Raw genomic sequence first — 20,805 nt, forward strand, 5'->3', positions numbered from 1 at the left:
TACACCAAAATTTTCCATCTCCTTTTTTTCCATCCTCCCTCCTGTTCACCAGGATTCACTGGGCCTGTTGGCCACCTCGCCCCCTGCCTGTCACCTGCGGTCATGTCTCTTGTGGGCCCAGAGGAGCTTGATCTCCGCTGGCCGTGGCCCCAGAGACTCTGCTCTGTCCTCCATCGCCATCCTCTGTCCACTCCTCATGCTCGTGACCCTTGCCAAGAGGCGCGAGAGTTGTTGGTCCAGGCACATTAGCACACTGGGGATGCTGTGTCTGCCTCCCTCTGCCGGAGACAGAGGCTGTGGAAGGCAATTTCCCCCAAGGGCCTCCCCAGGGAAATCTGGGTCGTTAGGGAGAGCGTGAGAGAGCCTGCGGGTCGGACCAGGGCACGTGTTGAATCCCAGCCTATCTGGTTACCAGCGGTAGGCTCTGAGCAGGCCTTCCATTTCCTCAGCTTTAAAACACAGACAACAGTAACCTCTCTCTCCTGTGGTTAATGGGGGAGTTAAATGAGGAAAGGCATATAAATAATTTATATCTAGCACAGGACCTGGGATACCATCAAAGCTCAATATCATCAGCTATTATTGTTGCCGTTGTTGTTGTTGATGATGATGATGGTGAGGACCAGAAGTCCCTCGCACGTCAGAGTGAGCCTATCTCTCCTCACTCAGTCTCCAGCAAGCATGGCAAACAGCTGCTTCTCAGCCTTCTGGACAGCAACCCTAACGAGACTCAAACATAGCTATTAAATCATCATTTCTGTCCTGAGGCCAGCCTCTCTTGGACTCCGAACCAACTGCAGAGAGCACTTCCACTTGGGGAGAGGCTAGAGGAGCTGTCCCTCCGAATCCTCGCGTCCTGACTCCTCATCCGTCTCCAGGATGGCCGATGCCCTTCCTGTCTCTCCCCTTCCCAGCTTTCTCTCTTTATTCTTGGCTTTTACTTCAACCATCCCATTTTATACATTCATTTTATCGTCTGCAGCTCTGGCGGGAATGCCAACCCCAGAGGACTTGTCTGTTCAGTTCATGAGTACCTCCCCAGGCCCCAGCACGTGGCCCGGCACATGCAGACCCGCCGTATTTGTTGAATAAATGATCGAAGGAATGAACACATCTAACTTTTGCACCACAACCTTGCAAGGGTCAGTTGGAACGCCACCTCCTCCTAGAAGCATTCTCTGATTCCTGCTTCCTGCACCTTCCCCTCACACTTTGCTACCCTTTCCTCATACCTCTTACCTTGCGGAGCCCGGACACATAGCTCTGTGCACACACGGCATCTCTGTTCCTGGGCTGAAGCTCTTTGTGAAGACTCTAAAGGAGTCAGGAGACTTCAGTCCGAGCCCACTCACGCTACCACAGTGTATGAGCTGGGGCAAGTTCCCTACACTCTCCACATCTCAGTCTTCTCAGATGTAGAATGAGAGCCTAACACCCACCCCACAGGATTTAGTCCTTGCCTCGTTTATTCTTTGTAGCCCTTTAGGTCAACCAGGACGCTGTCTTGCTCACAGGCACAGCTCAATGCATGCTTGCTGAATTACTGAGCCATCGCTGTGCCCGCTGCTTACCACAGGGCCCGAAACACGTATGTCCGGGGGGGGGGTGGGCAGGCCAGAGGAGGCTCCCAGGGATGCCGGCAGGGCGCCCGGCATTTCTCCCTAAGGAGAAGAGGGCGACGAGGGGCACGGGCAGCATCTTGAATCCCCAAAGCCTCTGCTCAGGGGTCTGGCCCTGCAAGGACCAGGACAGAGCCGCCCACAGAGGCTGGGCCACTCTGAGTTAGCACAGCTCCGGGCCAGGCACAGACGCTTTGCTGGTCTGTGACCATTCAGACCCCATCATCCATCCTCTCCACATGGCAACGTGAGGATCCTTTTAGTATTATTGTTTAGCAAAGCCCATAAACCAATTCTGCCTTCCTGGGTCAGAGATGTTTATTTAATTAGCATTGTACGAGACTAAAAGAAAACCTTGTTTGACTCAGAAAACCAATATGACCTTTTGGCCCCAGCAGAGACGCAGCATGAGAGGGAATGCCCACGGGCCAAGGAGAGAAGCTGACTGCAAGTGTCCACAAACCATTCCATGGGTGGGAGTAGCGTTCCTGAAGGAGGCAAGGTGCCAGAGAAGTGGGGCCTCTCCTCCACCCTCCCTTCGGTTTTCTTTGGGAATGTCTATTCCCTGCTGCAGCCCCCATCCCAAAACTGCCTTGCTAGCTCCCTTGTCCTTCTGCCAAATGCTCCTCCTCTGACATTCGCCGTCTCCCCATCTCCAATCACCCAGTCTCAAAATGCCAGAGTTCACTTAGACTTCTCTTCTCCTGGATGCCTTTCCACTCTACCTCCTTCTGTCCCTTTCCACCGTGACCATCCCAATCAGGCCTCCCACACGCCCCTCCTGGATCAGTCTGCTGGCTGACCTCACAATGGGTCTAACATTCAACCAGAAGACCGCTCCAAATAAATCTTCCTAATCACGGCAACATGGACCACCTTTAGTGGTCCTCCAGGCCTACTAAATAAATGCCTTAGCCTAATAATTTAGGACCTCCGTGTCTCTAGCAAGCCTTTTATTCCTGCTTGCCTCCAGCCATTCCCCTCATATGCCCTAAACACCAGCAAAGCAGCATAGTGGTTAAGCTCCCAAGCACCGTGCCCTTTTGCAATTTACTTGGATTTCCCATTTCCGCATCTCAAAATCCTACCCACTGTTGTTGGTCTAGCTGAAATGTCACCTTTTCCGTGAAGCCAGTCACTCATTCAGCAGCAAATATTTATTAAGCATTTATTCTGTGCCAAACACTTCCTGATCACTTCGGAACATGCCCCATCCTCCCTCATCTGCTCATAAACATACTCAAATCCCCTGCCGTACTGTAAACTTCTCAGGGACAGGAGCGAGGGCTTATTTATTTCTATTTCCCCAACACTGACTAACAGCATGCATCACAAACATGGGGTATAATACTTGTTAAACTGCATCAAGATTTATGCTGTCTGTGGTTTTAATATCATTTAGTTTAAAATTCCCCTACTTTTTTTTTCTGCTTAAGTATGCACGACCAGGAAGAAGTAAAAATAAACTAATGATACTTCTCAGCAGCTCTAAGGCTGTAATTATGGTGAACTCTAAGTTATCCTTGACACTGGAACCATCATGCTGGAGAGAATCTCCCACCAGAAGCATAAAAGCATTATCGCCATCAGTCTTTGACATATACCGTATGATTGTCGAGGAGCTGATTCGCCTTTTTAACTTTGTGTGCCCAGTTGGGGTGGTATCTGCCTCTACGGTCCTGAGAGCTGGCTGAGTAAGAGGGATGGAAAGAACAATGGGGGGGGTCCAGTCTGGGACAGAACGTCTGCCCGGAGCAACCTCAAGGCAAGACTGGACAGTCACGGTGTCACGGGTAACTCAGCACTGGCCGGTTTCTTTCAGACGACCACAAGGGCAGAGACATCCCAGCCCCCTGGCAGCTCAGGGTCCAGAATCGATTTGTGCTGTAAGGACAACGCCAAAGCGTCAGTGGGACCGAGTAAGGTTCTGGGATGGAAGAGGGCTGCGCTTCCAACCTTGCTGGCATCGGGATGGTGCCTCACTGTGCCACCGGGAACCGCCGCACGCAAACCACAGAAAATGAGATTTGCAATTCTGCACTGATAGCCAGATAATGTAGGGGGGCAAGCTCCCCTCTTCCACTTCTGAAGCAAACAAATATCACATGGGGTGATTCCGCAGCTGCATTAGTTGGGGAAAATTGATGCACATTTCATGTGTCAGGGAGCTGAATCCCAGAGAATGGAGCCAGCCTCCCAGAAAATGGTTTCTTTATATAGTTCCATCCATTTATTGTTTGATTGGACTTTCTGTATATTAAATTCAAGCTGTTCTGCCGCTCATGGGCATTATGATGCGTTGGCTCCGTGGGAAATAATGAAGGTGATGGGATTTTACGGCATCACATTACAAAGGAGGCGTCCCCAGCCTCATCCATCTCTCCATCAACAAGCTTGTGTGTGAGGTGGCACTTATATTAAAACGATTTTTCTGATTCAGTTTAATGACACTCATTCCAGTCCTGACACCCAGAATATGATTACACGAGCCAGATGTAATCTTCCTCCACCAAGTCATGGTCAGCCAAAGCTGACTTATCCTCCTTCCTGGTCCCGCACCTTCCCATGCACCCGGCATTTGCATGGCGCTGGGCAGAGGGAGGTGGGGGCTGGGGAGGAGGGGCCTCGGTTCCGGCCTGGGAAACGCAGGCTGGACGGAGGCCGGAGCACAGGACTCAACTTGGAGGCCACGGTCTCTGAGCCCTCTGGCCCAGGACTTTGGCGCTCCAAGGCGCTGTGGTAACTCCTTCCCCCTTGTCACAAACAAGTCCCCACTGGAAGTTGGTCTGAGGTCACTACGGAACACTCTTTCCAAAGGAGATTGCTGGGGGACTGGTCCCTACTTCCAAAAAAGAAAAACTGCTTAGATATTACCAGAGGATGAACACTTAGGATATGAGTACGGCGTCGGCTTCTTGGAAGGAGTTGGTTGTGTTCAGGGCCACCTGCCCGAGCACAGGGGCTGGGAGTCTCCCAGCTAAGTCTCTGCTCCTCTCCCTGCCCGGGGAGGGGGTGGGGGAGCGGGGGACGGGGAAGCTCCCAGCCATGACTGTATGTGGACCAGAGCCCTGCGTGGCCCAGAACCGAGCTCCCTCCTGGATGAGAGAGGCAAACACACTCTAGCAGTTACTGAGGGGTTCTGGCCCTCCCCTAAGGGGAGGGAGGGCCAGGCTTCCTTTTATTTATACTATTTTCAGGCAGAATAATTGCTGCTCCTCAGGAAGAATCATGTTTATGTTTACAGGTGTGTTTGAAGAGGGAAACCCAAACAAAACCAAACAGAGAAAGGGAGAGAGAGAGAGAGAGAGATTGAGATTGATTTTGAGAGATTTAGGAGGAGAGCTGTGAAATGGGCATCAGCCTAAAAATTCCCTCCCCAAAATTGGAGCAATTTGAATTGCTGGCTTGGAAGACCAATCTAAAGTAATGGTTCTAGTGTGTAGCACCCGAGAGTCTCTTATCTCATCCATGTGAATCCGTCCCTCCCCCACCTGCAGCAACGACATCCTGCCCACCCCTCAGTCTCAGCTGCTATATCAGAGCCACTGACTTCCATTTCCCTTTCTGAACCAAGACTGTCCCCCAGGGTGGTAAGCACGGTGCCCAGCCCTTGGCAGGTGCTTGGTATTCGCTGCCTGTGTTGAAAGGAAACCACAGGGGTGCCTGTGTGGCCCGTTTGGTTAAGCTTCTGACTCTTGGTTTCGGCTCAGGTCATGATCTCACGGTCGTGGGTTCAAGCCCCGTGTAAGGTTCTGTGCTCAGGGCGGAGTCTGTGGAGATTCTCTCTCTCTCCCTCTTCTTCTGCCTCTCCCCCCAGTCATGTGCTCTAAATAAATAAATAAGTAAATAAATAAAACCTTTAAAGAAAAGAAAGGAAACCCCAAACCAGGTACAGACGTTCCTGCTTGCAGGCAGCTCCAGCCCGGATCTCAGACACCCACGCTCCAACTTGGGCTCTGGGGCTTGTTCACTCCATCCATGCTGGGGTCTCACTGCCCTGGGCCTTGAAGCCGCCCTCTTGCAAGAGGGCCCTTCTTGTGCAATGCTTCTCCCGGCGTGGACAAGGTCTTTAGGACCATGTCTTCCTGGGCCAGTCCTTGCTACGGGAACTGAGAAAGTCTTGGGCAGCTGTCGTGGTAGAAGCAGGACCGGCATCGCTCCCTGTTGCCCCTGCCTTCAAATACATGCAAAATCTCTCAGTTCCCCCCTCCCCGCTGCCAACACCCTTGGCCCAGCCACCATCAGCCGCTGCATAGACTATGATGGTGGCTTCTCCCTACAAAGTATTCACTACCCAGCAGCCAGAGTGATCCTTTGCAAACCTAAGTGAGGCCTACTTAAAACCCTCCAGTGGTTTCCCATTCCAGGCAGAGAAAAATGCAAAGGGCTAAGCCTTTGATCCCGAGGGCCCAGCATGAGCTGCTTCCCCTATTACCTCCTATACCTGGTCCCTGCTCCTGCCACTTGACCATTAGGACCTTGTAGCTATTCCAAGAACAGCACGCCAAGGCCTCTCCTGCCTGATGGCCTTTGCATTTGCTGTTCTCTTGGCCTGGAATGCTCTTCCCTAAGCTACCAACATTCTTTCAGGTCTTTGCTCAAATATTACCTGAGCTCCTGACATAAAATAGCAACTCTCCCTCGCTCCACCACCTTCCCGCACTCAGTGCTCCCTGTTTATGCCACCAGGCTTTATTTTTCTCTGGAGCATGAATTGCTGCCTCATGGAACGTATTTATCTGCTGATCTATATACTATCTGGGCTCCTCCACTAGAATGTAAGCTCCACAAGATCAGAGACTACTTTCTTTGCTGCCATATTCTTAGCACCTAGTGGCTACTCAACAAATATTGGTTGCATAAAGAAGCGAATGGAGGAAAATTTCATGGATGGGAGCGCTTATCTCTGGCTCCCTTTCTGCTCCTCCCTGACCCCAGAGTCTGCAGTGGGAAGCATGGCCAAGTGGCCAAAAATGCTGAAGGACAAGGGCTGAAACTTCCTGTGCAAGAAAGGCCACACTACGCTAAGGCTGACGTCAGAACTAGAGAACGCCCCGCTTGGTCTCCCCACCTCCACCCTGCCCACAAATGGATATTTGTCTGATCTGACCAAATAGCTCACATTTGGACAGCACTTCCACTGGTTCTTAAAATGGCCAGGAGATGGTTAGCAAGTGAGGAAACTGAGGACAGGTAAACTGGGGTACAAACCTGTTTAGTTGAACAGCTATCTAGTGAGACTCTGACTTAGGCACAGATCACACAATGATCTCTGGAATAGAGACCTGCCCTTGAAGAGCTCACATCCTGAGAGAAAGACACATAAGCAGATCAAGTTAATAAAATATGGCAACTGACAAGACAGAGGTACATCAGGGCTGCAGTGGGAAGAAAAGGAAGGGTGCCTAGTATACCCTGGTCTCAGGGGTGGCAGGAAGGACTCCTGGGGATGATGTGGGGCTGAGCTGTGACGGATGATGGGAGGTAGCCAGACACAGAGCAAAGTGAGGGGTTGTCTCTGGAGTGGCAGGAAGAATATGAGTAAAGGCCTCTTTTTCTGACCCTTGGTCTACTGCTCTTCCCACCATCTCTTGTTTTGTTTTCAAAGGAAGAGAAGTGAGTCTCATTCAATTCTTGCTGTCTGGACCTTACACTGGGCTGATGTGCAATCATGGCGCTTTGTATTTGCTGGGCCTGGCGCATAGTAGGCACTCAATAAATGTTGAATGAATGCAAGATTCCTTGTCGGGATGTGGATCTATATCTTCTCTTAGGAATTGCAGCACCAGAGAACTGTTGGTTAAGACGTGTCAAACCAAGAAAAGACCTTGAGGTCATTCATTTCCAGCAAGTGTGGCTATGACCAGACCTTCCTGGGCAGGGACACACCACCATCCATGTAGGCACAGCTGACCACTGTCCCAGGCCAAGGCACTTGGGAGTTGGGAGGAGGGCTGGTGGGCCCCAGAGGCAGTGGATGAAGGTGCAGCCAGAATTTGGGGGATTGAAGGGTTAACCAGATCCCAGATTGGCTCCACTTCTGGTGCTGGGGGGTAGCCTGGTCAAGCACCCCATTCCGTGATGTGCCTGTATTGACTGTCCAGGCCAGACTCCCAGTCTTGCAAAACCTCTGGCAGGCCCCTTCCAGGATTATGTTTTAAAGGGAAATGCAAATCACCTGGAGGCTGCTTCATGCTTGGAAGAAGTAAAAATCGATTCTGTTTTAGTTAAAGTGATTTTTGGACACTGTCAAAAGCTCTCTCATCTCAGGGCATGGGGTGACAGATAGGCTGCCAGTCTCAATTACATAAGCAAGCCAACCAGGCAGCAGCAGGCCATCTTACCAGGAGCAAGGCTTATCTGGGCCCTGCCCAAGCCTTGCCCCCCCCGCCCCCCGCCCTGAAGATAGCCAAGACGGCCTCATCCCCTCCAGTCTCGGAGCTGGCCCTCGATAGCCCTGGTGGGTGCTCGCTCGCGAGGCTTTCCTTCCGCACACTCTCCTCTTCCCCACGCTGAACTGGAACCTCACCCACAGACTGACTCAGACAGTCTAGGCCAATCGTGATGCCAAGCCAAGTCAAACAAAATTTAGAAGGAAAATTTGCTTTAAAAAGTCTACAACATAGACTACCTTCACAAACTAGACATGTTGGTCTTATTTAATACTGGGAGTTCTGTCTTATCCCTTTCCTCTGTTAGCTGAGATAATTGAGGATTTTATTTATAGCAGCAATTATGAGCACCGAAATTAATCCTTTCGTGGCACATGTGGGAGCTCTACAGTCAAGGGGGCATAAGGGAAGCATGGCTGGCCATGTGGGTCTTCCCTGCCAGCACAAGAAGCTGCAAAGGTCAGCCATCCTCGAGCCTCAGCGGCAGTTGGGCCATTATTGTTCTGTGTGCTTAAGGTATTTTGAGATATTAAATAAACAGAAATGATTGGTTCCAGGAGATCCCTCCCTGGAGGACACCTGAGTAACTCATCAGTGAGTCCTGGGAAGGCGGGCAGAGGTGGGAACTGGAGCGAGGGAGCCTGAACTCTGCTCGGCACTTCGGTCCTCAGCCCAGCCCCGTGGCCTGTCAGTCAGCCCTCCTCTGCAAAGGAGCCGAAGACAAGTTTCTCCCAGACTGAAACTGGAACTTGGGGCAGGATTAGGGCAGGGAGCGTCTGCAGATGGGAAGAACGAAGTGTCTGCTGGGAGCTGTTAGAAGCAGCTGGACAGACCGTGGAATGTGACAGAATATTGGCCCTTGGTATCCCACAGCCACTTGGGGGCTCAAATGCCAGCAAGGAGTAAGAAAAAGAAGGGCTCTCTGGAATGGTTTAGGCCTACAGCTAGCCAGTGAATAAGTTCAGGACAGGAACCAGCCAGTGGAGAGGGAAAAGTTTCCAGGGTCGAGTTGGGAAGACCTCTGAGCAGAGCAAGAAGACCCCCGCCCCTGATGTTGCAGAGTGTCCCAGGGGATGGGCCAGAGGCCAGGTGAAGGCTGCCCTCCTCTGCCCCCAGGGGCCAGGGCTGGGGCAGAGCACGCATCTTAGGTCCACCCTAGAAAGAGGATGGGCAGGCCTGGAAAGGACTGAGAACAGTATCAGGCCAGGCAAATGGAAAAGGTGCCCCATTCACAATGACCAAGCCATTAAAAAGCGTTTTGCCAAGTACCTGCTATGTATAGCCAAGCAGTGAGCCGGGCAATGATTCCAACTGCCAACTCAAGTCAAAGTCAAGGTTGCCCAGTCCAGCATTCAACCACACCAGCCAGGGCAGAGGAAGAAAAACCTGCTGTCCCATTACTCATCCGAGGTTAAGGAAGACATGACTGAAGGAAGGCTTCTTCTCCTGCTCATTCGCTTCCCCTCCCAGAGGCCAGATGTTCTGATGCATGCGGAAGAGCAGGGCGAGGAGCCCACCGGGCCACAGTCAGGGGCAGCACGCTACTCCCCTTTCCTTCCTCTTCACCTTCACTCTCTGGCAGAGGCCCCCTGCTTCCTGCTGTCCCCTCCCCTCGCTTAGAAAGTACATACAACGCCAAGACTGTCCGTCCCGATACTGGCCTCGCCCTTGACCTAGAGGGCGGATGCTAAAGGACATCAATAGTCTCCCCAGTGACAGTAAAACAGTGGATTCTGCCAGGAATGCAGCCATCTGATTCCCAAGGCAGCATTTAAACGGGCCAGATGGAAATGTTTGGTTTATAAATTCCCTGTGTGCCTAGGACAGTGGCTGCAGTACTCGTGTTCAAGAGCGACGTGACTAGAATAAACTGACCCCCTGAGGCCATAATGTAAAAGAAGGAACTCTGGAGGTCTACTTTCCCCCCACGGCCCCGAACGGTATGGGGACATGCGGAGTGGCAAGTGAATAGGGAACGGGCGCTGGAGACAGCCAGACTGGCATTGGGAAATCAGCTCTGCCCCGATCAGCTGTACGGTACTTGATCTCTCTGGGCCTTGCCTGTTGCATCTGCAAAGTTGGATGGCATTTTCCCCACCTTGCAGGGCTGTTGTGAAGACTCAAAGGGGTAATATATGCAAAGAGCTTAGCACACCGTCGCCACACGGTAGACACACATATGCTGTTACCCTAATAATAAAAAGTAATAGGCAGGTGGCCCCTGAAGTTTCCATCGATCTCCTCTGAAGTGATCCCACTTTAACTCTGACATCCACCCATCTGCCCTGTTTTCTCCCCACGGCAGTCCTGAGGCATCACTCTGGTGTCATGAGTCCCATCAAAGGCACGTAAGGGCATGCAGGATGGTCACAGCCATGTCAGGTGCGGGGCCAGGGAGGTCCTGGCCTTTCGGGGGGGGGGGGTGTTCCCCTTCAGGAAAGTGAAGGGATGGTCAGGGTCAGCCTCGAAAGGGCAAAGATGCCTCCTTCTCCTGACACAGTGACCAGTTCCCAGGTCACTTTATCCCTAAATATGCCACTGCGCCAAAAGATAAGGTCAAACGACCAGACGCTCCTACCCACTCCGGGTGCGAGCAGCTGTTCAAAGAACTATGTGTGTGTTGGAGAGAGAGGAAGGGGCAGGATGGCCTGTGTCCGACGGACAAGAGGGAAAGGAAATGCCCCAAATGTGTCCTCCACAAATGGACAATGACACCCCTTGCCCGCCCCCCGCCCCGTGTGGCCCAATCACAAATGTAATAATTTTAAAAGGTCCTGTCACCTGCTCAGTCATTCCCAATAAGCATACACAGCACTATGGAAAAACCGACATCAGCGCCGCGGGGTGTCAGCCAGGAAAAAAAAAAAAATCAAATCACCAGGACACCACCAACCAAACTGTCAAAGACCAAATAAAAAGCTTCATGAATTCTCCATCAGCAATATAATGCTTCCTGGCCTAAGCAAATACAGACCCAGCATATGAATTGTAAAAGGGATTTTTGCATTAGCCTCAATGACTTCCAACAGCCTAAGCAGAAACCCCTAAGAAATTCATGTCTCCTCCATAAAGCTGTTGGCTCTAATCCTGTTAGAGGGAAGATTGCAATCTCCTTCCCGAGCCCCTTCCTCGGATGGAAAGCTTCGCGTGCCAGCACCATAAACACATTTCTACGACCTCAGCTAGAGAAGGTACCTCAGGGAGATGGAAGAGACAGCGTCACCCGTGGCCTTTGCTGAGTGCCTCTCCCTCCCCGGGATGATCCTGTTGCTTCTGTGTCTGACCACGTGATCTCTTCAGACCATCTCACCATTGCCCAGGTAGGCCGGGTCATTCAATCACAGAGAACTCCTCCTTCAGTGAGAAAAAACAAGTTGGGTGCTCCGATTTGCAGGAAACCCAAGTTCCGAGTCACTTACAGAAAGTCTGCTCAGAGCTACCAAACCCTGGAGCATCTGTGGCAGCAGAGAAGAGAAGGAAAGCAAAAGAGAAATAGCCTGCAGATACACTACGGAGAAGAAATGCAGGAAGGATCCAAAGAGAGTGCTCTCGGCGTCTTTTGGTTAATGGAACTGCGTGCCCTCCTTACGGCACTCACCGAACTCTTCGGGCTCTTCTTCCTTCCCACCTGCTACCCCATCTCCCCCCCACCCCGCCAACCCCTCAGGGCAGCCCTTACAAGCAAGCGCAGGGGCATATAAGAACGCAGCTATCACCACTCACTCCACCCCACACACATACACAGAATGCAGGGCTGAAAAGAGAAATGATGGCTTAATTTTCCACCTTTTATAAAATGCATGCCCCCCCAAAAGAAAACTCAATTCAGAGCAAGCTCTCACCCCCAAACGTGTGTCTTCCTCTTTCTGATGAGGCAACTCCCCTTGCTCCTATGACTTGGACAAGTGACTCCATCCTTGTCTGCCGGACCCTGCTACCATCCAAATGTAACCTCCCTCCCTCGTAACCTCCACCCCTCCGGCCACCGGCACAGACTTACCCCAGGGTGGTCATGGTGACAATGGTGTACCAAAAAGAGGCAGGGATGCTTGTGAACTTGCTGGCAGAGGAGCCCTTCTCGGCGTAAAACATCACAGTGGCAAAGATGATGATGGCCATGGTGAGGGAGAAGAGGAGAAAGCCGAGTTCAGAGGCACAGCTCTTGAGTGTGTAGCCCAGGATCCGCAAGCCCTGGGAGTGGCGCGAGAACTTGAAGATCCGGAAGACACGGAAGACCCGGAGCGTGACGAAGGCGCCAGACACGTCCTCGTTGTTGGTCATGACCAGGCCGATGTAGTAGGGCATGATGGCCACCACGTCGATGATGCTCATCACGCTGCGGATGAAGCGGTAGCGGCTGGGCGCCGCAAAGAGCCGGAGGAGGTACTCCACGGTGAAGATCATGACGCAGGCCGTGTCCAGGCAGAAGAAGGCCACCGAGTAGCGCTCCCCGCACGGCAGCTCCTTGCTCCCAGGCACCGTGCCACACGGCACCGTCTCCACCACGTTGGTGATGACCGACACGGCGATGAAGAAGCCAGTCACGTAGTAGAAGACCAAGGCCAGCGTGCTAGTGTGTGGATTCTCGAAGGCCCGCCACATGGTCTGGCGGAAGCTGAGCGAGGGCATGGACTCCTGGTTGTTCTCCGAGTCGTTGTCGTCCATGAGCCGCTCGGCGTTCTCCCGCTTGCGGTCCTTGTACTCCTCGTAGCAGCAGTCGCCGATGATCTCCGGCAGAATGCCGTAGAAGGCCAGCTCGTCGTCGTAGGCCGAGATGCACTCGTAGCGCGGGTAGTGCAGCTTGCCCGTGCGGTAGAAGTTGAGGACACACCGGAACACTTCGGGGTCCCGGTCGAAGAAGTACTCCTTGGTGTCCTCGTTGAAGAAGAACTCCTTCTCCGTGCTGCCCAGCAGCGTGTCCGGGTAGCGCTCCAGTGTCGTCCGCCAGGTCTGGAACCTCCGGCCGCTCACGTTGAGGACGATCAGTTCATCCTGCCGCTTGTTCTTGTCGGCAGGGGCAAGGGGCATGGGGCAGTTGGCCACTGGCATCCACCCGATGGCCGCCGCCCGCGCAAAAGGCAGCCAGGCTGCCACGCCGGCCGCCATGCTGACTCCAGCTCTTGGGCCGGCTGCTGCTCGGAGGCGGAGGCTTCGCACACCAGCTTGGAGTTCGTTCCGTGACCCCTGGGAGACAGGAGGAGAGAGCAGAGAACTGGGTGAGTCCACGATTGCCTCCCTGTTAGGAAGCGGGACACGGGGAAGGGTCAGTGCTGAGTGAGACGGCGAGAGTCTGGAAGGCAAATCAATGAAACCAAAGTCACCTCCCAAGGGCGGTGACTTGATTCTTTCTCACCCCCGTCCTAGGGACAGCACCTGGCACGGCGCTGGGCAGCCCCTGTGGGCTCACCAGATGTTGTTGACTGCCCGACAAATTGTCAAGTTGCAGGAAGGCTCAGGAGCATTTGGAGGGAAAGGCTCTTTAGGAGAAAGATCTGGGAAGACGCGGGTAATAATCAGCTCTGAAAGGTTATGGCGTTATTACGAATTTAAATTGGGAGAGGGTAAATGAGTTCTCATTAAATGAATTTAAAAGTGGGATAAACATGCTAATTTTTATTTCACTCCTCACCCACCAGGGTAATCAGGAATGGGGGGTGGGTAAGGGAGATCAGGTAAACACATTCTTTCTACTCCTCATTGCTGAGGTGGAGGCTGGGCCTGCCTGTGTCTGGAAAGTTCTCCGAGATGGCAGGTGAAGACGGTAGGCCCAGAGCTTGGTATAGTTCTCGTCCCCAAGTCCCATGGAGAAGGCAGTTGCTGGTGGAGTGCTACTCTCTGGGACACCTGGCAACTTAGCATCCAATCATGCCCCTCAGAGCCAGGACAGAAAGAAGTGGGAGAGGCTGTGAGGCCGGGCAGGGCTCCTTCCCCACCCTGTAAAGAGGGTCTCGGGCTCTTGGTTCACCTGCCTTCTATGCATTGTCCCTCTCCCTCCCAGAGGAAGCTGATCCACACTCTGCCATCTCCAGATTCCTCGCCTCCCGTCTCCATCTGCCCACCATCCATAGCTCCCTCGGGTTATGTAACAATACTCTTTCCCATGCCAGCCCCTTTCACCCGGCCCCACTCCAGCCCTGGAGGCTCCTCCAGCCCTGGGCCACCTTGTCCCTTCCCCCACCAGTCTCTGAACCACACTGTGGACACACCTCCCCATCACCTGCATGGATGGGGGTGGGGGGACAATGGCTCAGAGAATTATTTTTGGCTTTGAGAAACAGATTTACCTTCCCAAATCTGGCTTTTTAAGGATGATACTGAAATGACTCTGAATCCCCAAATGTGTTACCATCTGTGGGAAGACATGTGGTGACACAGAAACACACGTAACAGCACCAGGAAATTGTTTGGGGTTGACACACTCATTTTCACTAATCCTAAACTGGCACACGGAACCAATCCTCACTCGGAATTATTTGGACCCTCTGGAGTTCAGTTGGCTTGACTCTGTGTTGAAATGAATGAGGCAGAGGTTTGTCTTGTAAATGGGATCTGATCTTCGTCTTTCCCTATAAACCTGCTTCCTTCTCCTGACTACCAACTCCTCTAGGCCCTCAGATCTCCACCTCTTCTCACTCCTGAGCTACCGCTAGACTGTCCCTATCTGGATGCCTCTGATGCTGGACAAGGTCACACCAAACCTACCTCCTCGCCCAAAGCTGCTCCTCAGTGAACCTTTTGTTCACGGCTGCCCTAATCCCAGGCCTGTCCGTTTGGCCATCTTTCTCCTTGCTTCACCCAAAGAGTTGCCAAATAATGAGATGACAGCCCTTACTGCCCTCATGAAGGCCCTCATTCCCTCAGGCCTCCTTCCGTTCCCACTGGCCTGCTCGTCTCTCTTGCCCCACCCCCACCCCCCCACCCCTGTTTTTCCTGGTCCCCAGAAATCCATTCCGCTCAGGGTAATCTCCCTAAAGCCAAGTTCTGATGGTGCTGAACCCCACAACCTACAAAATCAGGTCCACAATCTCTGGCCTGGCATTCCAGCTTTGCCACAAATGGATCCTGGCTGACCATTCCGGCCCATGCTCCATGCACCTGTCCTAGCCTCCAGCAACAAGAGCAGAGCGGCTCTGCTTCTGGACACTCCTCCTTCTGTGGGGGATATCCTTCCCCTTCAGCGCTCCTATTTGCCTCCCTGTTCCTCATCTTTTCTGCAATGCCCCCTTCTCTCGCCACCTTGAAATTCTCTCCGTCTTTGGGCTTACAGGGCTTTGTTTGCCCCTCTTCTCTAGCACCTCTCGCCCTCTGGGCTGGATTACAAGACATTTTCTACGCGGCTAATTAATACTCGTCGCTAACAATCATCTTGCACGTACTCTACACACCGTCTCCCCTGGATCATCTCCTATTACCCTCACAGCAACCTAGGAAGAGGTCTGAGGGTTGGCAGTCTGCCAGCCGGAAAGGGATGGAACAGGGATCCCACCACAGGCAGCCTGATGCCCCCCACCACATGCCCTGAAGCCTATGCTACCTGACTTCTCTAGGTGTTCCTGTCCAGAGAGGAACAGCAGCTGATGTTTACAGAGGGCGGGCTGGGTGCCGGGCACCATACCGCATGCTTCTGTGGGCCATCTCAACCCCTCCCACTGACAACCCTAGAGGGGAGGAGACACCACTGTTGTCCCCATGTCGCAGATGAAGAAAAGGAATCACGAGGAGTTTGAGTAACTGGTCAAAGGATGTGATAAGAAGGCAGGGAGATTTAAACCCAGGCGGTCTCGATGTGGAGTTCAAGGGGACAGCCCCGTTTTCCCCCTCCCATCATAAGCTCCTTGAGGGTAAAGGCCACGGCGCCTCCGTTTTTACCCAACAGCCTAGGAAGCAGTTCAGAGTGCTGCATCAGGCGGTTCTCAAACTGGGAGCCCAGATTTTATAGATCATTTGCATTCCCTCGATCTTACTCCATGCCTTGCTAAGGGGGGTTTCGAGGGTAGACATTCTCTCTCCTGACAGACAGCAGAACTCTGCCGACAGATCAGAATCAAAAGAATCCAACCGAAGTGCCTCTGACTCACTGTGCTCTCAGTCTCAGGGTTTTCTCAAGGAGCCAATCTCTGCCTCAGTTTCCTCATCTGCATGCTAAGGAGAATATTCACAGGTGCCTCTGCTCCCTCGTAAAGGGAGGTTGATTCAGATGCCGCAGAAGACAACAGGAATGACAATGACATTCCCTATAAATGTCATCACTCAGAGAACAGAAAAACAGCACAAGCCTGATGAGCTCTTGATTATGGCAAAAGAACAGGGAGATTGTTCATCCACGGCAGTGGGTGATCCGCATGCCACTGATGGACTTGGGAACACATCCTGTGCATTTTATATCTTTTTCAAGAAATTTACCCTGATAATTCCCCATACTTCTTTTGGGCTATCAGGAGGATCTGCAGTCCCTTCACACACTCTTCTTGGGTTTTCTAAGGAGCAAGGGCAGTTGGGCAGGCAAGCCCACAACGTAAGCCTTGGTCACAGATAATTCCAATTCACGTTCAGTGAACATTTATTGCGTGCTGACAATGCTCTGGGCACTGTTTTAGGCACTTTTACAGCAACAATTCAAATTTATCCCCGGAGAAAATCCTATGACTTAGACATTTCTGCCCATAAGTTTCAGGGAGGGAGCTAAGACTCAGAAAGATCCCTTCAGAGTGGCTGAATTCCATGTGTGTAGGAGCTGACGATTTTCAAGCAGACCACTGACCGAGTCACTACTAAATAGCTCTCCTGACCTAAGTGTAGGCAGATACTGATGCTCCTCATGGAAGAGAGCAGGATGCAGAGATGCCCCTCAGCCCGGCCCAGGCAGGGAAGAGCAGGAGGTCAGGAAGCCCTGCATTCCAGTTTCACTTCTCTCCTGCACTCGTGAAAGCAAACCCACCATCGCACTCTGGGCCTCGGAATCCTCTCTGTCAAATGGGAGAACTGGGCAAGAAAGTGACAAGGAGCCCTTCGGCTCAAGGCATCCTTGATCCTACTAGGACCCGGGACATTGAGGCAGTAGCTCCTCGGGTCTCACCGAGACCTCTTCGTAACGGCTGCCCGTGCAAAACAGGAAGTAGAGCATCAGGGTTTGTTGCTGTGGGGACAGACTTTGCCTGAGCCTCATCTCGACAAGAGGCAGTTCTGGGAATTCCTGATAAGACTGGTGCCCAGAACAGGGGGCGCAACCCGCATCACTCAGAACATGAGGTTATCCGAGGCTGGGGTCCTCCCACAGAACCCTCCTGGCCTCCTCCCAGATGCTGCGCCCTGGACCTCTGACCCTTAACATCTTTGTTTTATCCCATAATGGAGCTCAGAGAGGCAGGACCTTGAGGGGGTTCCGGTGGCAAAGAGTAAGATAAGAGACCGCTGAGGTAGGAGATACCCTGTTAGCACCGTGCTTGGGCCAGATATGCAGCTCTGCACCCTGCAAGGCCAGTGTCCCTCCCCTTCCATTCTCCCAGGGCTGCTCCACCCTGGCTCCCCAGCCTCAGTGGCTGGCACCTGCCCCTGCCAAGCTGCGTCCCACCCCCTTACCCTTTCCACCTCAGGCCAGTCTCCTCTTCTCAAGGGCAATGAGTATTTCATATACTGCTTTCAGATGAATAATTGAGAGTTAGCGAAGGAAAAACAACCCCTCTCTAGCTATCATAAAAGCCTCTAGTCCCAACGCCCAACCAATCCAGGACAATCTTCCCAAAGAAGGCCAAGCAAAAGCCAGGCTGTCTCCAGAGGCTCAAGCCCTGTTCGCCTGGTAAAAGGTACCCCCAAAGGAGCAATTACCCCACTGCTACTTTCTCTGTGTGTGTGTGTGTGTGTGTAAGGGGTGTGGTGGGGTTTAGAAGGGGAGGAAAATTTCCCACCTGATACCAGGCCCAAGGCCATATAGCCTCCACACAAGCCTGCAGACGTGACCTGGCTTAAGCAGGGCTTCTCCTCGGTGCTCCCTGCAGCGCTCACCCCCCAACGGGGGCCAACACCTCGTGGAGCAGACCTGGCTATGAATTCCTGCAACAGGCACAAGAGTGCGGCCCCATTTCCAGCCAATGGCACTGCACACGCCTCAAATGCCAAGGTTTTACTAGGACGTGGACGCCTTACAAATGAAAAATCTGAAGCTATTTTTGCTTTTGGCAGAAGAGTTTGACAGTGGGAAAGATGGGGGTGGGGGGGAGCCTGGGGAAGAGCCATTTAAAACAGGTGAGGGCTAAAATGACAAAGGCAAAAAATCCTAGAAGAGGGGAATACATGTTCTCCTGCTGCAAAAAAGTCAGCCCTATTAAACAGCTTCTGTTTTGGAGGTAGAGGGCCCAAAGTGGGCAAAGTGACCAGACAGCCTGTCCTGGGAACTGACACCTAACCTGAGCCCAGGCACAGGGCAGCAAAAGCATCACGTCACCAAGGTCTGCCCTTCAGTGACCTCGGCAGAGTGCTGGGTGTGGAGAGTCTCTGGAAACTTTCACCTTCCACAATTTTACAACACGTTGCTTAGCCCAGAATGGGGCCAGTCTCGGGGAGGGGAGGGTCCTGACGATCCAGGGGGCCTTCTCCTCCGCCCACAGGGTTTGGGTGGAGGGGCATGAAACCGACAGGGTGCCAGGCGGGGGTTCCTTGGGGTACAGGCCTGGGACATACATACAGATCCTCTTCTCCCACACTGCCACTCCTAGGCTGGCCAGGGCACTTTCCTGAACTCTCTTTTTCTCCAGCCTCCTCAACAGCAAAAGGGAACAAGCTACCAATCTTTCTTCCTCTGGGGGTCCCTTCTGTACTTGCATTTCGTTGCCTTCAAGTAGCGACGAGGAAAAATAAACACATCAATTCCCCAATTCCCGTCTGTGTGCCAACATGTCCTCATGGGGAAATGTACACACGCTTTGCATTGAATTCCTGCACGCCCTTTCTACAGACATTAAATATCCAGGTTTCCTTGAAGTAACGGTAAATACGGAATACATTTAACCATCACATACATTCATGCAAAATACCAACATGCACCATATAGGAACCCCAGCCCAGTCTTACAAACAGGATCATAAGAAAGTTCAGACACCCTCTTTTCGGAAATATAACGGAGCCCTCTCTTTGCTATAAGATTCCAGGTCCGGAACCTCAGCCTGTTGCTGACATATCAGGCTGCCCGGGATAAAAGCAGAACCTCTTGGACTTGATTCAAACGTCAACATTAAGCAAGTGCAGGAATTTAGTTGATTCCAGGTAACTTCTCTGCCTTGTCCCTTCTGCGCCCCATCCCCAGGGTAAACACCTCGCCAAAGTGAGTCTTTCGAACCCCCTCCCCCGGGCCACACTGGCCCTGGGTGTCACTTAACGATCTTTCCCAGAGCTCGCGGGGTGGAAGCAGCGTCGGGCAGGACCAGATGCGCGGGCCCCCAGCCTCTGGTAGGCACACCGCCGGCTCGCCGGGCTGGAGAACTTTGCGAAGCACCCCAAACTGCTCCCTGCTTCCACCCTCAGCCATTTCTCTTGTCCTCCCCTCACGAGGAGCGGGGGCGGGGGGGGGGACAGTGCAAGCCATCGCCACCTGCCGCCGGATCCCGGGGCGCTGCCTGTGGCACCCCCGAGGGAAGGCAGGCCAATGGAAAGAGGGCAGAGGTTCACACCCCCACCCCCAAGCCTCACGTCGCCGAGCTGCCCGGAGGTGGCTGCAGAGCCAGCCGGAGGGAACCGACGCCCCCGGGCCGGCTGCCTGCTCCCCCGCGGCGCCGGCCCCACCCCCAACCCTTCCGGCGCCCCAGCGCCCACCCACCCAGGCGCAGGAGTGGGAAGGTGCCGCGTGGGCAGCTGGAGCAACAGGCGTGGGAGCAGCGCTTCTCACACTTCCTGGCTCCAGAAGGCTCGGTCGGGTCCCTCTTACCTTCGGCGAAGCGAGCCCCGGGCCCCGCGCCCCGCGCCCGCGCGCGCGAGGAAGCCGCGGCCGGGAGCCGGGGGCCGCGGAGGCGCCGAGCGCCCAGCAGCGCGGCGAAGCGCCCAGCAGCCGCCGCTCGCCGGCGAAGTCTCGCTCGCTCCCTCCCTGGCTCGGTCCGTTCGTGCGTCCCTCGGTCCGTGGGGCCCTCCCTCCCTGGCCGCCGCCGCCGCCGCCGCCGCCGCTCCAGCCCCGGCTCGGCGGCGCGTCCCCTCCCCGCCGCCCCGCTCGCGGGCTCGCGGGCTCGCGAGTTCCCTCGCTCGCGCCCTGCCCCCGCCGCTGCCGGCGCCGCGCGGAGCGGAGCCCGGCGGGCCACGGGCTGCCTGGCGAGGTCCCTCTCCCGAAGGGGGAGGCGGTGGGGGCGCGGCGCGGGCGGGGCGGAGAGGAGAGTCCGGGGGCGGCGGCGAGGCTGCGCCCTCGGCTCCCTGCCGATCCCCGCCGGTGGAGCGGCTCCAGGCCAGGCCCGAGAGCGCGGGCCGCCAGGCAGCGGAGGGAGAGAGGAGGAGGACCCGGAGGCTCGCCGCGGGAGGGTGCCCGGGGCGAGGGCGTGTGACTCCCCTCGCGAGGGTGTGTGTGAGTGCGTGCGTGTGTGTGTGTGTGTGTGTGTGTGTGTGTGTGTAGGGGCGCGCGCGCGAGCGGGGGGCGGGGAGACGAGGCAGAGCCTGGTGCGTCTCCCCGGGCGAGTGGAGGAATCCTAGGGTGTGCCTGGAGGTGGCGGAGTGTGCCGGCGCGGGTGGAAGCGCGTGTGCCGGCAAGGGTGGGCACGGGGGTGAGCGTGGCAAGGTGAGCTCGGCTTGGGCGTGGGGGCGGAGCATTGAGTGGGCACGAG

General features: G+C 54.1%; 1 protein-coding gene across 2 annotated transcripts in view; it reads right to left on the reverse strand.

Moving 5' to 3' along the window:
- Positions 1 to 19,992, reverse strand: part of KCND3 (potassium voltage-gated channel subfamily D member 3) — a 208,852-nt gene extending 188,860 nt beyond the window's left edge. For both annotated transcript variants that reach the window (XM_027615781.1, XM_027615773.1), the window contains exons 1-2: positions 19,929 to 19,992; positions 12,012 to 13,195 (exon numbers count right to left, since the gene is read on the reverse strand). In XM_027615781.1, coding sequence (XP_027471582.1) covers positions 12,012 to 13,117 — 1,106 coding nt within the window. In that variant the 5' untranslated portion in view covers positions 13,118 to 13,195; positions 19,929 to 19,992. The remainder of the gene's footprint in view (positions 1 to 12,011; positions 13,196 to 19,928) is intronic.
- Positions 19,993 to 20,805: the final 813 nt, after the last annotated feature.

This window comes from Zalophus californianus, chromosome 4 (genome assembly GCF_009762305.2).
Source record: "Zalophus californianus isolate mZalCal1 chromosome 4, mZalCal1.pri.v2, whole genome shotgun sequence".
NCBI lineage: Eukaryota > Metazoa > Chordata > Mammalia > Carnivora > Otariidae > Zalophus > Zalophus californianus.